Source organism: Elephas maximus, chromosome 12 (genome assembly GCF_024166365.1).
Source record: "Elephas maximus indicus isolate mEleMax1 chromosome 12, mEleMax1 primary haplotype, whole genome shotgun sequence".
NCBI classification, from domain to species: Eukaryota; Metazoa; Chordata; class Mammalia; order Proboscidea; family Elephantidae; genus Elephas; species Elephas maximus.
The window spans coordinates 83,624,583-83,648,105 of NC_064830.1; the positions used below are offsets into that span (position 1 = coordinate 83,624,583).

General features: G+C 44.2%; 1 protein-coding gene across 3 annotated transcripts in view; it reads right to left on the reverse strand.

Annotated features, from left to right (window-relative positions):
- COG7 (component of oligomeric golgi complex 7) overlaps positions 1 to 23,523 on the reverse strand; it is an 86,560-nt gene that overhangs the window by 15,961 nt on the left and 47,076 nt on the right. For 2 of the 3 annotated variants that reach the window (XM_049903039.1, XM_049903040.1), the window contains exons 11-15: positions 20,793 to 20,858; positions 16,576 to 16,762; positions 14,367 to 14,507; positions 7,534 to 7,617; positions 945 to 1,059 (exon numbers count right to left, since the gene is read on the reverse strand). In XM_049903039.1, coding sequence (XP_049758996.1) covers positions 945 to 1,059; positions 7,534 to 7,617; positions 14,367 to 14,507; positions 16,576 to 16,762; positions 20,793 to 20,858 — 593 coding nt within the window. Of the gene's footprint in view, positions 1 to 944; positions 1,060 to 1,160; positions 1,227 to 7,533; positions 7,618 to 14,366; positions 14,508 to 16,575; positions 16,763 to 20,792; positions 20,859 to 23,523 lie in introns of those variants that run through there. The other variant, XR_007519558.1, reaches the window with a different exon arrangement.

Sequence of the window (23,523 nt, forward strand, 5' to 3'; positions counted from 1 at the left end):
ATTGGTTGCCAACTCCACGATACGTCAACACTCTCCCTTTCTTGACCTTGGGTTCCCCATTACCAGCTTTCCTGTGCCCTCCTGCCTTCTTGTCCTTGCCCCTGGGCTGGTGTGCCCATTTAGTCTCCTTTTGTTTTTAGGCCTTAGTAATCTTTGGCTAAAGAGTGAACCTCAGGAGTGACTTCAGTACTGAGCTAAAAGGGTGTCCAGGTGCCAGACTCTCAGGGGCTATTATCTTTTTTAATAGCTACATAGCATTTCACTATGTAGATGTAACAGGATTTTTTAACTAATCTGTACCATTTCACGCTTATTTTTCTTTCCAATGTTTTGCTTTTATAGACAATGCTGGGATGAACACTCGTATACTTACACTCATGACTATTTTATTAGGACAATTTTTTAGCAGTAGAACTTGTGTTCTAAAAGGTTTGTACGTCTTTAAGTCTTCTGATCTTATGTCAAACAGTCCTCCAGAAATTCAAACGTATAATATAAACTGTTTTCCTCCGTGGCTGCCAATAACCAAAACCAAACCCAGTGCCGTCCAGTCAATTCCAACTCATAGCGACCCTATAGAACAGAGTAGAACTGCCCCACAGAGTTTCCAAGGAGCGCCAGGTGGATTCGAACTGCTGACCCTTTGGTTAGCAGCCGTAGGACTTAGCCACTATGCCACCAGGGTTTCCTGGTTGCCAATATTAAGCATAATCACGTTAAAATATTCACACAGTCAATTTGGTAGGTTGTAAAACGGTATATTCTTATTTTCACTTACAGCCTGTTCAGAACTATGTCCTGCAGAAGTTCCCAAGGGTGCAATCAGTGGGCCCCAACCTTTCTCAGTCCCTATTTTATGTTTTGACAATGAGTTCAATGGCAGTTTGTAGAGATGTGTGTGTTAAGTAAGGGTGTTAGAGACGTGCCTATACATCACACCTTACCTTGCTCAGGAGGAAACGGTAGCTTTCCAGCATGCAATGCCAACTCTAAGGCAGAGTCCTCCTGAGTCACGAATGGCTCAAGATTCAGAGGAAGGGACATGATGTACTGCCCGATCTGAAACAAAAGAAAGTACTTTCAGCCTGACATTGACACACACAGATAGTTACTTCGTGCATCATGTGAAGGCAAATGGCCCAGGGACAAAATTGCTATACCTGGGGTAACCCCAGATCTGATCTTCCCATCTTTCCAGTATGTGGAAATACTGGTCATGGCAACACCTTAAAAAAAAAAAAAAAAATCAATGGATTCAGTCTTCTCATTAATTGCCCTGGTACTTTTGGAAAGCATTCAACACAATCTCTACCTCATGTGACGTAATGAATAGCGAAGTGCTTTGCAAAACGTGAAGCACTGTGTTTAAGTTATTAAAATCAGTGAAATGTCAATGGCAACAACTGCACTGCCAACCTAGAATTTAAATCCTGTCTTCTGAATTTGGATCTGGTTCTCACCCTTCCAAGGAGCCCTTGTAGAGCAGTGGTTAAGTACTCAGTTGCTAACTGAAAGGTCAGCATTAGAACCCACCAGCCGCTCCATGAGAGAAGATGTGACAGCCTAGGAAAGCCTATAGGGCAGTTCTACCCTGTTCTAGAGGGTCACTATGAGCTGGGATTGACTCAGCGGCAGTGGGTTTGGTTTTGGTCTCTCTCTTCTAGGTGATTTAACCAGGGGAAGGAAGGAATTTTGTTTGGGAAAAAAAAAAGTCATTTATAATTATAAATTAATTTGAAGGGAAAACTATGTGGTTTTCATAATACAAACTCTAGAGAATAAAGATTGATGAAACCTTCTTGGTTGGTGGGGAATCAAACAAAGTAGAGTTAGAAGACATTTGACACGAACCTTTCAATTAATAGTGCTTTCACCATGCATTTGTCAGCTGTGATTTTCATCATGGGTATATTTTATACACCTGTTTTTTTTTATTTCTAACACAACTCATAACTGTTTTGTGTTTTAAGGTATGTGGTTTATTTTAAAATAAGGCTTAGTTTTCAGGTTACAATATAAAAAGGTAGTCTTTGAGCCTGTTGTCGCTTTTTTTGCTACATATTCATTTCATTACATTCATCTCAAATTAGAGTTGAAGCTAATTCAAAGACAGCGAGCTATCGAAGTAACATCTTCTCAACCTGGCCTCATGCATCCCTAAATAGTGGCAGATGTTAGACCCAGATGTTGTTGTTAGTTGCCATCAAGTGAGCTCTGACTTATGGCAACTCCGTGTACAACAGAATGAAACGTTACCCGGTCCTGCACCATCTTCAAAATCATTGCTATACTCTAGTCCACTGTTGTGACTGCTGTGTATTTGGAGTGTCTTCCAACCTAGGGGGCCAATCTTCCAGCATTATATAGGACAGTATTCTTTTGTGACCCATAAGATATTCACTGGCTAGTTCTTAGAAGTAGATCACTGTCTTAGGCTGGGTTCTCTAGAGAAGCATAACCAGTAGAGCAGAAAAATATATATACAGAGAGATTTATATCAAGGAAACAGCTCACACGGTTGTAGAGGCTGGAACATCCCAAGTCCGTGGATCAAAATAGGGGCTCCTCCCGATTCATGCAGCCAGAGGGACTGGCGAACCCAAGACTGGCAGGTCGGAGAACAGGGCTCTTGCTAACAGGCTGTGAAGATCAACAAATCCCAAGATCGGCGGGCAAGACCACAAGGCTTCTTCTGACTCACGTAACTTCAGGGGCTGGCGAACCCAAGATCAGCAGGTCGGAGAGCAGGGCTCTTGTCCACAGGCTGTGATCATCAGTGAATCCCCAGATCAGCAGGTAAGTTGCTAGCTCAAGTCCCAAGAACCGGAGGTCAGACAAACAGAAGCCAGCTGCAGTATCCAGAGCCGGCAAAAGCCAGAATGTCCACTTATATTTAGATGCAGGCCACACACACAGGAAACTCCATTTCAACTGATTGGCTACTCATGGCAGATCCCATCGTGGGGGTGATCACATATAAACACTGAAAATCATGGCCCAGCCAAGTTAACCATCACAATCACCAAGGCTTCTTCCTAGTCTGTCTTAGTCTGGAAGCTCCATTGAAGCTCCAGGTCCTCCATAGGTGACCCCGCTGGTATTTGCTGCTTCCAGCATCATAGCAACATATAAGCTACCACAGTATGGTGGTAGACCAAGATACAGGGGCCTATAAAAAGGAACAAAACTTCTGCCTACTGAGATACAGGCATGATCAGATGCCTGAAACAGCTCAACAGCCACTGCTGCCAACTAGAGCTGTCACCACTCTGTGCACCCAGCTAGATTCCACAATTTTTGCCTTTGTCCCCCCTTTTCAGAAGCTGAGGATGATGACACTTTCCCAAAGACAGCTTTATATATATGTTCATGGACAGGGTTCAGCTTTTACTGAAAAGTGCATTCCTCTTACTAGAATGAACTTGAGCCAAAACTACAGAAGCTGTGTTTTCAATAGGGGAAACGTCCATCTTTCTCTGTACAGCCCATCAGGTTGGATTCATGGCTCCCTGGTGGTCAGCTCACTGATCTGCGTAGCCAGTTCACTCTCTGAGGCAAGTGCCCACTCTTTCACATTCCCTCACAAAGCCGCTGCCTTTCAAGCACAGCGACTTCGGGCCATGCCCAGAGTCTCTACGGCAAACGAACAGAACTGAAAAAAAGAACAGTGAGTGTGCTGAGCACACCCCAGCACTGCTTCGGGCCCAATCCAGATTTCTGGCCAGAATCCAATGAAAAACATCAGTTTTCATTGGCGTCTAACACTAACCTCGCCCTTGAGATCAATGTGACCAATCATGTGGAAAACAGCGTGTCAAGTGCATCCAAATTTCCCCTGGCTTTGAGAAGACTGGGATCCCTAACACCAAGTTCTTCTGTTCCTAACATGGTCCAACCATTTGCACCAATTTATAAGCTTAAGGACACACCTACTGTACTTCAGAACATTCAAGAGAAGCCTGCTTCTACGTCTTAGTCTCATCTAACTTATAGAGCTGTTATGAAGTTTATTTTTCTGTACAATTCTTACAGCAGTGCCAGGCATAGAAAAGGCATTGTGTTAGCTATAATTATTATTACTGAGTGTGAACTATAATTATTATTAATTACTGAAGCAAATGCCGTTTTGTTTTCTCATGCACTAGGCTTCCCAGCCCTGGTCATCCTGCTCGCTTCCCTCTGCACCAGCTCCATTCTGTCAAATTCCTCTTAAAAAGTGTGGTGTCCAGAAGTTAACACAGACCCCAAAATCTGCCTAGCCCAGATGACCACAGGAGGATAACACCCTCTTTTCCAAACATATAACATGGTTTGGAGGTAGTAGGTCTAAACATTTTACGGTCCATCATGCTTACAAAAAATTAATAGTTGGTACTCTAAGAAGTAGTAAAAGAAATTAAATCAGCATTCTTTGTTTTCTTTCATTTATTTAGTACAACCTTTCAACCACACTAGGCAAGTAGTCATTTAAACCAGTTGCTGTTGAGTTGATTCTGACTCATGACTACCCCATGTGTGTCAGAGCAGAACTGTTGCTCATTGGGTTTTGTTTTTTTTATATCTTGTTGTTGTTGAGAGTATATACCACAGAACATACACCAATTCAACAGTTTCTACATGTACACTGATTACATTCTCCAAGTTGTGCAACCATTCTCCTTCTCTGAGTTGTTCCTCCCACATTAACATAAGCTCACTGCCCCCTAAGATTCCCATCTAATCTTTCGAGTTGCCACAGTCAATTTAATCCAATACAGAGAGCCCTTAAAAAAGCACAATGCTCAAGGCAGGCATTCTTTACTAGTTAAGGTAAATTATTATTTGGTTTTAAGAAGACCTCAGGGAAAATTTTTGGTTTAATGTTTAAAGATTATCCCAGGGTAACAGTTTCGGAGGTTCATCCAGTCTCCATGGCCCCAGAATGAGTGGATTCCATGAGAATTTGGAGTTCTGTTCTGCATTTTCCCACTTTTGATCAGGATTCTTCTGTAGAATCTTTGATCAAAATGTTCAGTAATGGTAGCCAGGCACCATCCAGTTCTTCCAGTCTCATGAAAAAAGAGGCAGTTGTTCATGGAGACAATTAGCCACACATTCCATTTCTTCCTTCTGTTCCTGATTCTCCTTCCTCCTCTGTTGCTTCAGGTGAATAGAGACGATAGGGTTTTCAATGGCTTATTTTTCAGAAATAGATCACCATTTACCTTACTAATAATAACCACTGTACATTTCAGCTCATAGAGAATAGAAAATTAATCATTTTCCTCCAGGCTGGGGGAAGAGAAGGATGCTAACTTCTAGGGCTGGAATTCCTCCATTTGAATTCTATTCAACAATCACTGCCTGAACATCTACTATGTGCAAACCTTGTGTATATTCCTGTATTTGGTACACCTTTCATCTGTAGCCATAGCCTTTTGGCTGAATCCATGGGCCCAGTTTTACTTGAAATAAAGCATTATCATTATTATATCTTGCATAAATGTTTTTCAAAGCATTCTCTCGTATTTCATCCCTTTATGATTCTCACGGTTCTGTGTGGATGAGGGTATTCATCAACAAACCAAAGTGTCATTTAGGTGCAAAATTTCAATAATCTCATTATCTCAAAATTCATTAACTGGTCTTAGATTATGAGGTTGCTGTGGCTCCTGGACAGATTCTAGGGCTCTCGGTTTCACTCAGGAGTCTGATCCATATTTATTTTTTGGAACTCAATATGGAAAGGGATGCTTGTCATCATCACACCTATGATATGTGCCTACTGTTCTCACATACTCAGTAATTGCTTCTTGATACCCTTTTTCCCTCAGCTTGGCGAGCCTGGCTCTGCCACTGTGTGACCCTAGCCAATTTACTTCCTCTGTCTCGGCCATGGTTTCATCATCTCTAAGACGAGGACTTACTTCAAAGGGCTGTGGCGAGGACGAGATGAGATACTGAGTGATATATATTGTATAACACATATCTGGCCTCCTGACTAACAGAGCAACTACTGGGAAACTGTTTCTTCCGTGTGCCTCTCCCATCACCCTGAGCTTTGGTGCTCGCTGTGAACCTGCCACGTGGCTCACAAAGTTGTTGAGATAAAAGTATGACATAGACCATGCATTACCTATAGGCACCAATGTAAGCCTGGCACTGTCCTTGCACACGGCAGGTGTTCAATAAATGTTCCTTTCCTGAATTTAGGTCAGCAGCCCTCAAGTACAATGGTATCCATGACTTCTGAGGGTCACAGGAAGTAGTAAAGGGCTGAGGCCTGCAAACTCATCCTGGCTTTCCTGACTTCTCTACACTTCAGTTTCCTCAACTTTCAAATCAACTCAATGGCCTCTCAACTCTCATCCCGTAGTATCAAATTTAGATTGTAAGGCAAATTGTCTGGAGTCTAAAAATAAGATTATTGTCACTGGTTGTAGAAGGCTGACTCACATCTTAACAATTTCATTTGAACAGTATACTGGGTACCGCCCTGGAAAGCAGCAGGGTACTGATCATCATGATGGACGTGCCGTTGCTCGAAAAAGGACAGAGAATAGCAGGCCATCCTCCTCTCTGCTTGCCAGTGGGACTGCCTGCCACACGCTGCTTCTTCTTGTACAATGTTTACTTTTCAAATGCCTTTATATCTACTACAGTAAAGTTACATCTTACACAGTGGTCGGGCTCTTAGGTGAGAACATAACACAGAAAGCACCTATCTCAAAATTACCCTGGAAAATCCCAGATATCTCCCACAGTAGGGATTATATGTGGTTTGGGGTATACTACTCCTGTACAGTATTTCTTAAGCACTCTGACATTTCAGAACAACTGGGGTGGGAGCTAGACCCACAGAAGGAATGAAAGGAAAGGCCATGTGCAGATGTCTGGGCAGTCAAAGTCCCTTATAAAGGGACTATCAAACCCCTAGGGGTGCATGGGCAAAAGCGAAAGGACTCCAAGTACCCTACAAGGTTCACCCTGTTCTTTTCATATTAAGCTCCATAACTACAATTCTCACTAAGAGATTTGTTATGAAGCAATTCTACTCGGCACACATGGGGTCACCGTAAGTAGAAATAAACTCAACCACAACTAACAACAACGAATACACATGAAAGCACTCAGCACAGGGCCTGGCACACAGTAATGCCCACTAAAAGCTGGCTGAATTTGAATTCAGAATCACATACACACTGTTCTTACGAAAGGCCATCAAGAAGAGTCTGGCCACCTTCCTCCTGTCTTTCCAAGCCAGGATTTCCTATGGGACCCTGACTCTCATGCCCTTAGGTAGTGGCCACATCTCATACTGGGAGAGATGTGGGGTGGGTGGCAATGTGTTAGGTTCTGAAACCGCCACGTGGCTCTGCTGCATTTCCTTGAAGTGCACCTAGGAAATGACGGCAGACTATCCAAAAGCAAAGGTCCAGCCACAGCACAGATGGGGTGATGGCTAGTTTACCTAGAAGAGCCAAAATTAAAAGATGGGGTGAGGTCTGAAATGCTATCACCACCACAAAGAAACGCACAGAGAAGCTCTCTTACATTGCTGATGTACTCAAGAGGAGTGAGGCTGAAGGTGGGCAGGTCATCAGTCAGAGTCTCTCCAATGCCAGCCGTGTTCCAGCTCTAAGGAAGAAAGGAGAGGAAGCCATCAGTAAGCACAGCAACCGGGCAGCACAGACAGCGCCAAGCACTGTGCGAGCGGCTAAGAGGGAAAACACAGGAAGAGCACAGCCTTGCCCATGAGGTGTCTCCTTTGTTCAGAACTGGCCTTTGGAACCAACCCACTCAACAGGCCAGGGATTTCTCTTTCTTTTAAGTCATAAGTTTGAGGCCCACCAGAATCACCCTTCTCTCTGTACTCCTGCAGATCCATAAAGTAGGAACGGATCCCTCTGATCCCTCTTAGAATGTGAAATGATGAGTTGGATAGCCCATGGACTGAGTTTCTCTACTGGGGGGTCGGGAGGGGTCAAGGTGATAGAAGTCACCAGTGCAAGCAGCCTCACTCACTCGTGGGTCTTCAGCACCCTGAGGAGAACAGGACTGCTATAGCCCTTTGCAGAGACCACGTAAAAGTCCCATATCTTGAGAGGGACACTTAGGACGCCCCTTCTGACTACAGGAATATCCAAACCACATTCCCCTACATCACTTCACCCAAATTAAAGCTGCTGTTTATACTTCAATCTTCTGGGTCTATTTCTCAACCGATTTAGAACACCAAAGGTAAGAAGTGAGAAGTACCCTACAAAGCCCACAGCCTCCCCTTTGTCCTCTTCAGGACCCCCAACCAGGGGCTCTCCAGCACCAGCATGTGCCTCAGTTGTCATTTAAAGTGGAAACATCTACAGGATCACGGTGTGAACCTTCTGGCATTCTGCGTGAAGTGAGACAAAGTATTGGTACGCATGTGGCTGGCTGCAGACTTCACTCTGGCACACCTATGCCCAGAAATCTAGTTTCTTAATTTCAACCTGAGTCACTCCAAAGCCAGCCTGGAAACAGGGCCCTTTCTGGCTGGACTCCTGCTGTGGCTCTGAGGTCACGTAGCTGCTCCCTGCAGCCAACTGATGTCTGATCTGGTCGCTCGATTCTTTAAGCAGCGTTCCGGAAATGTAATGGTTACATCTACCCCTGGGCTCCCATCCCAGGCAGAACCTCAGCAGTCCTCCTCATGCCCTGCAGCACCAACTCAACTCTGTCTGATTTTGTTTGCTCTGACAAGTTCTTTTCTTCCCCACCCCCTGCCCCGACCATTTTCTAGACTCTGTTCCTGCTTGAGGATTCTCTCTTGCTTCAAACTATCCTAACTTTTTCCCAGTTAAATCCACTGAGGATTAACACTCTAACCGTCTACATATGGTGCCTTGTGCTAGGACACGAAGACAGGAAAGGACTGGTCTTCTTGTTCCAGGAGCCTCATCTGGGGAACCAAGACACCCCTCATGCCCCCACCCTGTACACCCCCATGCCTCCCTCCTTATTCCTTCCTCCTCCACCACCATTGCATACGTACATGCAGGCTTCCATTTCAAGAGTTTCTGATGTCACATGCAAGGTTTACACAGTAAAAGTTCAAAGGAGCAATTGCTTAGAGTGATTAGAGAAGGGGACAGCCACAGGACACACCAGGTGCAGAGAGGTAGACAAAGAAGGCTGGGAAGAGGTAGTGCACAGCTCTGAACACCACGCTAAGAAACGGCTTCATCTTCAACAAAAAAGTGCAGGGGGAGGGGAGAGAAAAAGAGCTGCGCGGGAAACCTATGGTTCCCAAGAGACACGAAAAACACACCAACCACTCACAACATGCAGAACTTTATGTGGATCCTGATGCAAACAGTTAAATTATGACATTGATAATTTGAACACTGGGTGGTGATATCAAGGAATTAGCTTTCATTTTCTTTCTTAGGGGTGATTGCGGCATTGTGATTTTCTTGTAGAGTCCTTGCATTTTAGATAAGGGGACAGATATTAAACACGGTGGCCAGGAGGTGACAAGTGCTGAAACAGGGTGATGAGTACATGGGGTTCGTTATACTCCTCTCTCCACTCCTGTATATGTGTGAAATTTTCCATAATAAACAGATTTCACAAACTGATTACCATGGCCCTGGGGAGCCCAGTAAGAATTTTGAATGGGGAGAGAGAAAGTCAGAGCAATGCTTTATGAATAAAAATCAACATGACAACCCTGAAGAGGACTAAGGGGTGGGGAGGGGGCAGATAAAAAGCTCGAGAAATAGTTCAGAGATGATAAGAGCCCAAAGTAGGACAGTGGCCATGGAAATAGATGGGAGGCATTTAAAAAGCAGGAACAACAAAGCCTGGTGGCTAACTGGCAAAGAATTGGTCCCTGGGTGGCACAAACGGTTTGCACTTTTCTACCAACTATGGTTGGCAGTTTGAACCCACCCAGTGGCACCACAGAAGAAAGACCTGGCAATCTGCTTCTGTAAAGACTACAGCCAAGAAAACCCTGTGGAGAGAAAAGCCTGTGGAGTGTAGTTCTACTGTGTAACACGTGGCATCACTGGGAGCTAGAACAGACTCACTGGCAATGGGTTTGGTTTTTGGGTTTAATTGGCAAAGAGGGGAGCAATGAGGGAGCAGAGATGATGATTAGGGAACAGAGTGGTGGGAGGCGCAATGGCTCCCATAAGACTGTGACCAATACCATGGGGCAGGAGAGAAGCAAGAAATGACCCGTGGGGCAAAGACGGGTGTCACCAGAATCCATCCAAGGCACGAGCACTGTGGCTGGAGGCCCTGGGAAAGCTTTCAGAGAGGAGGCAGGAGGAACAATGTCAGAAAATGATCAGGCGGAGGGAAAGATAAACAGCCAGAGTGAAAAAGAAGTTTGGAATAAGGGCAAGACAGGGCGAATGGGATTGAGGAGAGGCTTAAAAAGCAGGCCGACTTCACACGAACAGATATATGCACACCCATGTTTATTGCAGCTCTGTTTACAATAGCAAAAAGCTGGAAGCAACCAAGGTGTCCATCAACGGATGAATGGTTAAATAAATTGTGGTATATTCACACAATGGAATACTACGCATCGATAAAGAACAATGACGAATCTGTGAAACATTTCATAACATGGAGGAACCTGGAAGGCATTATGCTGAGTGAAATTAGTCAGAAGCAAAAGGACAAATATTGTATAAGACCACTATTATAGGATCTTGAGAAATAGCATAAACAGAAGAACATACTTTTGTGGTTACGAGTCGGGGAGGGAGGGAGAGTGGGAGAGGGTTATTTACTGATTAGTTAGTAGATAAGAACTACTTTAGGTGAAGGGAAGGACAATACCCAATACACGGAAGGTCAGCTCAACTGGACTGGACCAAAAGCAGAGAAGTTTCCGGGACAAACTGAATGCTTCAAAGGTCAGCAGAGCAAGGGCGGGGGTTTGGGGACTATGGCTTAAGGGGACATCTAAGTCAATTGGCAAAATAATTCTATTATGAAAACATTCTGCATCCCACTTTGAAATGTGGCGTCTGGGGTCTTAAATGCTAACAAGCAGCCATCTAAGATGCATCAATTGGTCTCAACCCACCTGGATCAAAGGAGAATGAAGAACACCAAGGTCACACAATAACTATGAGCCCAAGAGACAGAAAGGGCCACATGAACCAGAGACTTACATCGTCCTCAGACCAGAAGAACTAGATGGTGCCCGGCCACAACTGATGACTGCCCTGACAGGGAGCACAACGGAGAACCCCTGAGGGAGCAGGAGATCAGTGGGATGCAGACCCCAAATTCTCATAAAAAGACCAGACTTAATGGTCTGACTGAGACTAGAGGAATCCCAGGGGTCATGGTCCCCAAACCTTCTGTTGGCCCAGGACAGGAACCATTCCCGAAGACAACTCATCAGACATGGAAGGGACTGGACAATGGGTTGGAGAGAGACGCTGATGAAGAGTGAGCTACTTGTATCAGGTAGACACTTGAGACTGTGTTGGCATCTCCTGTCTAGAGGGGAGTTAGGAGGGTAGAGAGGGTTAGAAACTGGCAAAATTGTCACGAAAGGAGAGACTGGAAGGGCTGACTCACTAGGGGGAGATTAAGTGGGAGTATGGAGTAAGGTGTATATAAGCTTATATGTGACAGACTGACTTGATTTGTAAACGTTCACTTAAAGCTCAATAAAAATTATTTAAAAAAAAAAAAAAAAAAAGCAGGCCGAGAAGGTGGACTTGGAGAGGGCAGTAGGGAAAAACTGTAGATTATTTTTCAGTCATTCTAAATTTACTCAAAATTTTCTTCAAATGGGCTTTTCTCTTCATCTGTCACCAGGTTAATCCAGGTAGACCTCAGTAATCTGTTCTGAAATTGAATATTGTGCTGGTCTATATTCTCGTCATATAAAAGGGCAGTACAGTTTACCGGCAAACATAAAAACAAACATTGAATGACCAAGGTTTAATTTTAAAATCCTCACAGCCAAAGCGTTTGCCTTTGTACTGTGAGCTTCTATGCTGGCACTCTGGGGGAAGTCCTCCTAATCTCCAGAGCTGCCTGTGTCCCTTCCCAGCGGCCTCGCCGTGTTGTGGTGAGGCCGGAATGAGAGGGCGAGATCCAGCAACCCAGACCTGGATCACAATAATGAACTCTGGAATGCAGAAATGGAGGCAAAAGGGCAGGTTGGTAGGCACTAAGCCTGTTTAGATGTAGAAGCAAGGCTACACAACTGGGAGGATTAAGGTCTCACAAACAGAAGGTCAATATTTTAAGCTTTAATAAAATAAAAATCGTAAAAACAACTGAATCTGGAGGCGGGGTGGAGGGAAGATGAGAGAGATAAGGAATGCTGATCTCTCACCTTTCAGGGAAGGTCAATCAATACCAGTATGTCTGAGACGGAAACATGGTTAACACAGAGCCATGACTCTACTCTCCTAATAGCTTTCATAATCATTTTTCTTAACCTTGGAGGCATCTTTTGGGAACTAATATCTTCCGTGGTGAAGTAACAATTACCTCAAGTTCAACAATTCCTTTGGCTTCGTTTTTGTTTCTCTCTTTTCTAGTTAAATTCAAATAAAATTATATAATATACATTTTGTTTAAAAAAAAAAAAATCCATCTATCTTCCTATCTTCTATGCCCATCCAACCTTCAAATGTGTGTGGGTGGCCATGAAGAGGCATCCTGAGTAATGGACACCAAATGTTTACATTGATTATTTCTAGATGGTGAGATTTTGGAGGGATTTATTGCTTCTTTCATTGCTTGAATTTCTGAAAATGAATATATGTAATTTTTATTAGAAAAATAAGAGGCCATTCCTTTTAAAAAAGGAGAATCACAGGAAGGAAGAAAATTGCTGTTTATGAAGCACTCTGGCAGGTGCTGTGCTCAATTCTATCATGTGCAGTAGCTCATTTAATCCTTGTAAATCTGTATGGTGAGGATGACTGCATCCCCATTTTAAAGATGAGGAGGTGGAGGGTCACAGAGGAATCAGTAAGCTCAGTCATGGGATCCAATGAGACAACAAACAGACATGCCAGTGCAGTGCCCATGGACCTCAGCATAGCTGTTGGCCATGGACACAGCTTCTGTACACTGTGTAGCAGCAGTGGCTCCTCCAGTTTTCCCTCCCTCGAGGTTAGAAATGAAAAACCTGGTTGGAGCAGATCTCATGGGATTTTGCACAGAAAGATCATGAAGAGTAAGAATCACAGAATTTCGGGGTAGAAAGAACCTCACAAATCATGTGGTTCAGCCACCTCATTTTATGGATGGAGATTCTGAGACCCAGAGGAGGGATGAGACTTGACCAAGGCCATACAGGGAACGAGTGACTGGTCCTTGACTCCCGGCCTAGTATGTTTTCCAGAGGCAGCAGAAAGCAAAGAACGTGTAATTACGTTATACGAGTGCTTGTTGCCTCCCTTCACCTGGCTCCTGCAAAGATCTCTTGGTTATTAAAGACCCATAACTGGATCTTTCCCAAAGACTGTCTTCAAAAGAAGTCAAATCAAGATGGACTTAAAGGGAAGACACAGGAGCCAAAGAGAAAGGGTCTATCCCAGTGATCCAACAGGAAAGTGATCAGGTCTGGATGAGGGATCAGGTCTAGAGTAGAGAAAATATAACTGAGAGGCAGTCAAGACAACCAGGAAAGAGAAGGGAAGAAGGTGCAGGGTGAAGCAGATGAGACTACGTTAACCCCACTGCCCTCTAGTCGATTCCAACTCATAGCAACCCTATAGGACAGTGCAGAACTGCCCCAGAGGGTTTTCAAGGAGCGCCTGGTGGATTCAAACTGCAACCTTTTGGTTAGCAGCCATGGCTCTTAACCACTATGCTACCAGGGTTTCCTGAGACTACTCTAGGAATATCCAAATAGAAACGGTGTCCAGGAAAGAAAGTGGCAGAACTCTTCAAAATCCCCTCACTAATACAAGATCAAATCTGTGATGGCACACTCCTGGGTAAAGTTCCAGAACCAATTCTCCAACAATGTTAGTGGCACGAAAACAATTCAATTTCAACAGACAATTAGCTCCTCAGCCTTGGCTTAACCTATTCTGCAGCACATAACCTCCCTTACCTCTCCCTGAGAAGGCATAGCTATGCTGCTTCAAGCGGAAAAAAGCTAATCAAGTAATATGAATAATCCCAAGAGACCATGTGTAAACAAAGCAGCAGAGTAACTACAAGTGAGATACGAAATGCATGCTGAGCAATGAGTTGAAAGGGAAATGTGACTCTTTAATGTGGCACTTTTAGCCTAGGAGAGCCAGTATGGGCCCCTCCTAACACTCTAGGGGCAGGGGCTAACCCTGTGTTCCAACTTGCTTGCAAGGACCTCGGGGCAAAACCACTGCAGGCAGTGGGAAACTCACATCCATCTTGGAAACAAGTAACAGCTGTTGTTTGATACGCAGGAAAACAGAATCGAAGGCCAACTGGTGGGCCTGCTGGTTAAGCCGAGTGAGGGCTGCTCGAGACACAGACAGCAGGTTATGATTACTGGACCCTTTTTCCTGAAAAAGAAAATGCAAAAGGTAGTTTACTAGGCCCTGAATCCAATCAAAGTAGTAGCTAGTTAAATATTTTTGAAAAACCATTGAGAGAAAAATGCAGAACACAATTTGAAATTCTCCTTGAATTCAGATTTTCTGGCTCCACGGAGGCTGAATGAACCCCTGAAACTATTGGCATGAGATAATCTTTAAACCTTAAAACAAAAATATCCTGAGGTTTTCTTAAAACCAAACAATACTTTCGCTTAACTAGAAAAGAAGGTCTGCCCTGAGTATTATGCTCTTTTATGATCTATCTATATGGGATCGAATTGATGACAGCAACTTGAAATATTAGCTAGGAACCTCAGGGGACAGTGAGTTTTCGTTAACAGGGAGGAACAACTCAGAAAGGGAGGGTGAGAATGGTTGCACAACTTGAAGAATGTAATCAATGTCACTGAACTGTACACGCAGAAACTGTAGAATTGGTACATGGTTTACTGTGTATATTCTCAACAATAACCAAAAAATTATTTAAAAAAAAAAAAAAGTGAAGAGGAGTTCTATACAATAGTGGTTCCCAAACCTGGCTGTGCCTCAGAATCCCCTGGAAAATATGCCGAAATTCAGCTTCATGAGTTCCACCCCAGAATCCACTAGGTTGGAGCCCAGGAACTTGCATTTTTAATTCACCTTCCCTGGTGTTTCTGATGCCTTTGGGCTGACATGGGCTCATGGGTTGGCAGTCTGGAGAAATTACTACAAATAACCTATGATGGCCTCTTGGGGATAGAAGAGGAGGTGGGAAAAGATGAGAAGCTTCCCATATAAACAAGAGTGATCTTCAGAGCCCTGATACCCAGGGAGGTCAGGTCAATTATTCGCAGCCTAAAGCCAGAATACGAACAACCTGTGGTAGTCCCAAGGAATTCCAATCAGCCTGAGAAAATACAGAGATGGAAAGTGTTACCTTAGTTTTGCCATTATAAATGAACCAATTGCAAAAAAACAGACATAAATCAGATTAGCAATAAAGATAGAGTCGCTTTAACCTAATCGCAGAAGCATGGATGAATGAACTTACAGAACTGCTTTAAAAGTGTGTTTGTCAAGCTCAAATGCAGCCAGCTAGGGGGCCAAGGCGCAGAGGCATGGAGAAGACCCGGCAAGAGCAAGGCTGAAGCCCCGGACGTGCACAGAGGTACACCTGCAGGCCTGTACAGACAATCTTAGACTGCATTCGATGCCACGGGGATGGCAGTGTCTCCTTTGACTAAGTGTCACCCACAGAGTGAGGCTGAAACCAGATCGGGAAGGCAGGCAGGGGAACAGTTCTGAAAAGGATGCCTAGGGCCCCCACATAACCCTGGGGCCATTCATAAAAAGCTGTGTGGCTCCGTTCCATTTGGTGGGAGGTTGTCTTGTCCCTGGACCCAACGGGGTCCAAAGCTCAAAATCAAGTGCAGCTTTATGGTAGATGAACTAAGAGTTTGAACCAAAGAAATGGCTAGGACAGAACACTTATCCCCACATCCTCATGTTACCATATGGGGGAATGTGCACTAGAGCAGTGCCCCCAGCTGAGCCGTGTCCCTGGCTGAGCAGTGCCCTGGGCTGAGCAGTGCCCTGGGCTGAGCAATGCTCCGAGCCTCTCTCCACCCCTCGCGCCTCCTCTAGGGAAGAGGGATGACTTCTCTGGCTGCTGAGTTGGGGTCCTCCTTTATGGGTTTTGATCCCCTCTTTGCCCTCAGTAGAATGGGACTGTACCTGCATGGGGGCAGAGGCTGTCCAGGTCTGCCTGTCCCATTGACCAGCTGAACTCAAGTGAAGTACAGCAAGCCCATTTGGCTGCCGATCTAAAGCCACATTCACCAACCTAGCTTTTATCAGTCACAAAGCTCCATCTCCCCGGCTCCTACCTCTATATCTCAATTGTTTTCAACTCAATTTTGTCTACTAGCTCCTTAAAACCCCAACATAAAGGAGAAACAGAAGGGGCAGCAGGGCACACCAGAACCTGAAAGCCTGGACCAGGGACAAGGGAAAAGCTTTCATTAGCAAGAATGCCATCAGTCTGGTCTCATACCTTGAGGGTATAAAGTATTTCCATCAAACTGGCATATTCAGCAGGGTTATCTTTCTGAAGGTAATTATATTCTTGCCACGGATTCTTGGCAGTGCTCTTCTTGTCTGTCAAGATGCTATCCTGAAAGCCGGTCAGGCTCCGAGGGCAGTATGAGTCAGAGAGATACTTCCCAGCTATGGACAAAATCCTGCAAACGAAAGTGCTGACCATTATGCCCCCTAGCCACTGGTATACGGCTTTCTTCTGAGAGCATTCAGATTGCTCCTCATACAAAATCCCAGGATATCCTCATGAGACAGATTGAGTTAAAACCTGTTTTATTAGGGAATGCAGATGTCATTGTTTTCCTAAATGAGCTGGACCGCAGGTGCACAGGGTCCCAGGGAGTTTTATTTCCTACTTCACATTCACCCCACTAGAATACCCCATCTTCCTAACATGGACACACAACCTACACAAGGGCAGTCCTCAGTTAACTACAAGCTCGACTGCTGTGCACTTTCTATGGAGGCCTTTTTCTGACGTATGAGCATCACCGATTGGACGGGCAAGTACTGTGGTGAGCCGCCAGCGTTCCTCGCGGGGCAGCAAGACCCCGGACCCCCGGAGGATGGTGAATGGCTGCTCACTGCATGCCCTTCACCCACAGGCCTCACCCAATCCCATGCCCTGGGCCTGCATGGTGTTGGCTTCCTGGCACTGTAAAGTTCACTCTTGTGGTTCAGGTGCTACAGAGAGGTCTACTGAGAGAAGCTGAGCTTTCTAACCTCTTTGAGTGAGAAAAAACCCTAGAGGGGGATCTATATAGTAATCAACCTGGTGCAGGCCGGCCTGCCTTTCCCCGGCTCCAAGAGCGGTGACCTTCCCCTTTCTTTTTCCTTAACCCTATTTTACCATTCATTCTCCACATTTAACTGTGTGTGTGATTAATTTTTCCCAAATGTGACTCGTGTCCTGACCCCTCAACCATAATTTCCTAGGAAAAAGTTGTGTTGGACACAGCAGTTTTGAGGTTGCACTTGCTTCTTTGGAGTTTGTCAAGGAGTGTGTGTGCTTAGCAAACGAATCCTGGGGGGACAGGGCTTCCTCACGGGCCACTGCTGACACGCAGCCACCTGCCTCTGCCATTAAGGTCAAGTTACAGTTTTTCCTGTTGTTTAAGCCGCCAGGGAGTTTTGGTTGGGTCTTTTGTCTGTCCAGTTGGGGCCATCACTGCCACAGCTTTATTTCAAGGTGTCACTGCTGCTTGTCTGTACTTATGGTAGCCTTGCAACTGGTCTCCCTTCCTCTGGTCCTTCCACAGCCCACTTAGTCTGCCCTCCAGAGGATTAATAGAATGATCTTTCCAAAAGGCAAATTTTTCTTTTTCCCCCAATGATACTTCAGTACCCCCAGGATAAAACTAAAAACACGTAGGCATGGCACTCAGGGCCCTCCACTTCATGTCCTTCAAACACTACCTCCTACTCCTGCCAAACTGCCCGCCACCCCCACACACATGCCTGCCACGCTGGCATGCTGTGCTCACACTGCTCCCTCTCTCTGAGATGCTCCCCCTTCCTTCATGCACCAGGAAGCTCTTACTTCTTCAAGGACTGGGCCCAGGGGCTTATCCTCTGTGAGGTCTTTTCTAATGTCTCCCACTAGGCTCTCAGTCCTCTGCTCCCATGAGCCTCTCACCTCTGTTATGACATTTATCACATGTTATCTCAATAGTGCCTTTGGCTGCTAACCAAAGATTGGAGGTTCAAGTCCATCCAGAGGTGTCTTGGAAGAAAGGCCTGGCAATCTGCTTCTGAAAAATCAGCCATTGAAAACTCAGGGGAGCACAGTTTTATTCTGACATATATGACATACCAAATCAATTCCACAGCAACCGGTGTGTGAAATGCTGAAGACAAAATCCACATGTTCTTCATCTCTGAATTCCCAGCCCCTGGCACAGTGCCTGGAGTGCTGGTGGCACAGTGGTTAAGAGCTACAGCTGCTAACCAAAAGTTCGGTAGTTGAAATCCACCAACCACTCCTTGAAAACCCTATGGGTGGTCCTACTCTGTCCTATAGGGTCACTATGAGTCAGAATCGACTCGACGGCAACAACTATAGGGTCACTATGAGTCGGAATCAACTTGATGGTTTTAGCACAGTGCCTGGCACATGGCAGGTGCTCGACAACTGTTTATAGAATGAGAGGCGGCCCTGAGTGTGGTAACTGGAAAGCTGAGAGCTGAGCTTTTGTCTCTGCCCTCTGGAAGTCAGCTCTCCTTTGCGGGGTTACTGTAATATGTGTTCCAGGCTCAGTCAGCTGGGGGCAAACTGACCTCACAGCATCAGCCTGACATCCGAGTAGAGGAAAAGTAGATACATTGAGAATGCTTTAAGTATTAAAGATCATACTTTAACACATCAGGTTAATACAGCCCCAACCCTAAGGAACTAAGGACATCTTTTTCTTATCCACCTCTTCATTCACACAGACACCAATAGATTATTCAATCCTTAGCATCTGATTTCCTTCTATGTGTATTTATTAGTATTGTGAACTAAACCTTACCCAAGAAATAAACACTTTTATTTCTTTATTGCTCAGAGAAACATTTTCTCATGATAAAGGGCTCTCAGCTAGGTCTTGGGGCTATCAGATGGTTAAACACAGTCCCTGCACTCAACAAGCTCAGGGGTTAACAGGGAAGCCCCATGTGTGAGCACAGAAATTATAGGGCAAATATGCTCACTGTTGTGCCAGGAGAATTCGGTTAAGTGTGTACAGAGGAGGGAGTGACTACCATTTCAATTCCATTTCCTTAATTCAGTGTCTTTTCATAAAAAGTTGTGACCCACTCCTCAGCCACAGGCACTTGTAAGTATATATCCAATTCCTAAACCTGACTGTCCCATTGGCTTATCCCACTAAGATCTTATCCTGGGGAAAATACCACCGTTCCAAAAATAAGCAGGGGACACCATGAAAGGACAGAAGAGACATAGCAATCTCCCTATATCTCATCCAAGAGAAATCCCTCAAGTGACACCCAACTCAGCCCATAAGTTACAAAATGATCCCATCTGCAAGGAGGTCATGTTCAGAGCCTGAAAGCCAACAACACTCTTGTCACTAAAGCACAGTCTGGAGCGTTTCAAGCTGCTGCCTCTGCCACCCGTGGGAGCGGGCCTTGGTAAGAGTCTGGGTTCTGCAGGTGAGATTGGTCATGAGATAAGATAAGCTTTACAGGCCCTGCCACACACTGTGTGGCCTCCCTGATGGGAACACAGATGGTGACTGTGGCTCTTTACTTGCTCTAGGCTCACTACTTCCAGGATGAGGTCACCTCTTAAAGAGGCTCCCGTAGATATGCCCGGTCTGGTATCTTGCACCACAGCTTGGGCCCGGCTATCAACCTCTCTGGGCTGCAAAATGCAGCTCGAGAGGCTCCCCATGCACCCTCCTAACCAGGTCTTTCCTTACCCTTTAGGACATATTACCTGCCTTCATTAAAAGGTCAAGGAAAATCTGTACGCCCTGATATGGAAACATTCTTGAAATATGGTGAAAGTATAAGTAAAAAGGCAAGCTTCAGAATAGTAATGTATTATTGTTTTTAAACGTGGAAGTATAAAAGTCCAAGTCTGAATGGGGCCATCTCAGAGCAATGTAAAGGCCCTGGCAAGACGGGCCCTGACAGGTATCAGAATAGAGAAAGGGGGTAGAATGGACTTTTCCTATGGCAGACTCCAGAAATTCTTCTCTGACACACACTCCCTTTGGCAGCACAGAATTCTGCTCCAGAACCCAAAAGGCAGGTTGGCTGAGTTAGTCCCGATTCTGTAGGCTGGCCCAGGGGACTTAACTACCACTTGTAACATTGGTTTCTATGGGGAAATTTATTCTTAGTCCCAACAGCTAACTTACAAATAAGCCACCAGAACCCAGCCCATTCATAATTTGGAGACAGCATGTACCGTTTCCTTGGTTAGGCTGAAACCTCCATATCTAATCAAAATTACGTGTGACCACTGCCAAGTCGAATGGAGCCTTGCCCTTTTTGGTGCTCAATAAATGTTTAATGATGACAATCATGACAACTTGTATCTAGGTACAGACTGTCCTCAGGCCCCGTGGCTGTCAGGTTTGACCATATGCCGTCTGTGATGTATACTGTATCAAGTTCCTCCCCAGCTAAGAACCTTGGGGACACCATGACAGCCCTTTCTCCTACCTGTTTGCTAGCTGCTGCTCGAAGTCCCCACACTGACGCAAGAGCTCTCCACAGGTGGCTATTATCCTAAACAAAACAAAAAAGCACTTCAAACCGAAGTATCTGGAATGCCAACATTTACAGGACATTGTCTTGTTTATAAAGATTACAACTATTCACTCCTTTTTGGCGGTGCTGGTTTCTGGGAACGCAGTTAACCATTTGATGGCCTGCCTGAGAAGTTCCATTCATTAGTAATTAATGTCCTAAGTAAATGCTAGTCCCTTCTAACATCCTCTAGGTCCCAGGTTTCTCTGGGATGAATCATAACTCTATCCGTGCGATCTCAAAAAATTGCACATTTCCAAAATGCTGAGGTACTTCTGGGCTTTATCCTTGAGAAAATGGGTTGTAAATCCTCGGTATCTAAAAATTTAATAATAAAAATTTATTATTTAATAAGTTAGATGCCTGCTATTTGCAAGGCATAAATGAGAAAACTTTTGATACAAGAAGTATTTCTCTCTGATCCCATGAAAGGCAGATGAAAATTAATCCATTGTTGCTCAGAGACAAGCCTGAATGACCATCATATCTGTATTTAATACCCTTTGATTTTTAAGTAATTTTATGCCTAGTCTCAAACTCCAGCTACTGAGTCCTTCAACACCAAACTCATAATGTCAGGACAAATCCAGGGATTAAAAACATCTTAAATCTAGTTAACTTTTAACTTTCTCTAAAACCACCTATCATCACCAAGGTATCTAGGCATTCCATCATAAGAAAGGTTAAGAGAAAGTAAAATATTCCACTCTCTTCAGGTTCAACAGAACAACCTTGTACATAATATTTTCCTATATACCAACGCACCGCAGATGAAAAGGGATATAGTTAACATCTAGAACATAAAATTTCATCAAAAAATAATAATAATAGAAGTCTGCAACAACTATCAAAAATTACATGTGTGGTCACAGACGTATGTATGCATGCACATACGTATATAAGTAGGTATATATGTGCATGTATGTGTGCATATATTGATGTATTTACATGTATATTTATATACATTTATGTGTATACATGCATATATACATATATATACATATATATAAAACAAAAAACCCAGTGCCATCGAGTCGATTCCGACTCACAGCAACCCTATAGGACAGAGTAGAACTGCCCCATACAGCTTCCAAGGAGCGCCTGGCGGATTCAAACTGCCAGCCCTTTGGTTAGCAGCCTCAGCACTTAACAGCTACACCACCAGGGTTTCCATATATATATATACACATATATATGTATGTATGTATGTGTATTATGTATGTATGTATGTATATATGTGTATATGTGTGTGTATAAAAAAAAAAAAATTTTTTTTTTCAGGGTTTCCATATATATATATACACATATATATGTATGTATGTATGTGTATTATGTATGTATGTATGTATATATGTGTATGTGTGTGTATATATATATATAAAATAAAGTACAGAGGGGGCACAGTTATGGATACTTCTGAGACATAACCAAATACCTTACAAGATTGGTTTTCTGCGTTTGAAGACTTAGGACCATAATCTCATGGGGCAATTCAATCAATTAGTGTAATGTAGTTCACAAAGTTTATGTTCTACATCCTAGTTTGGTGAGTAGTGTCTAGGATCTTAAAATCTTGTGAATGGCCATGTAAAATACAACAATTAGTCTCTACTCGTCTAGAGCAAAAGAGAAAGAAGGAAACCAAAGAATCAGAGAAGAAATAAGTCTACAGGGCTAACAGTCTACAGGAACCACAGAATCATCCACCCTGAGACCAGAAGAACTAGATGGTGCCCAGCTCCCACTACCAACTGTTCTAATCAGGGCCACAATACATGCATCCTGATAGAATGGGAGAAAAATGTGGAACAGAACTCAAATTCTTAAAAAGTCCAGACTAATTGGACCAGTTGAGGCTAGAGGACTTGCCCTGAGACATTCTTTAAACCTTAAATCAAAACTATCCCTTGAGGTCACCTTTTAGCTAAATAACAGACTGACTGATAAAATAAAGCATATCGCCTGTGAGTGCTGCACTCCTTTAACAAATCATCTATATGAGACCAAATGGACAATAATTACTCTAAAGCAAAGATGAGAAGGTAAGGGGCAGGGAAACTAGATTACCGGAAATGGAGCAACCAGAATGGAAATAATGAGAATGCTGACACATTGTGAAAAATGTAACCAATGTCACTGAAGACCAAAATCAAACCAAATCCAGTGCTGTTGAGTCGATTTCGACTCATAGCAACCCTATAGGACAGAGTAGAACTGCCCCAGAGAGTTTCCAAGGACTGCCTGGCGGATTTGAACTGCTGACCCTTTGGTTAGCAGCCTTAGCACTTAACCACTGTGCCACCAGGGTTCCCTGAACAACTTTTCAGGGTCCCTGAACAACTGTTAAATGGATACCTAATTTGCTTTGTAAACTTTCACTTTAAACACAATAAAATACTATTTTTAAAAAGTCCAGGCTAATTGGACTAAAGAAGAGATAATCCAAAATGATCCTGGGAGGTTCTGGATCTGCCCTGACTAAAGACGATCTTCAGAGGGTCTGGATCTGCTCCGGCATGGGCCACCATGTTTAGACCTAACGTTTCACGGGTACCCGCACATGTCACCTAGGCCCGGGGTCAGGCAAGAAAGAAAGTGGGTGAAGCAGGAGCAGCTGCTCTCTTTAGAATGTACATCCACATAG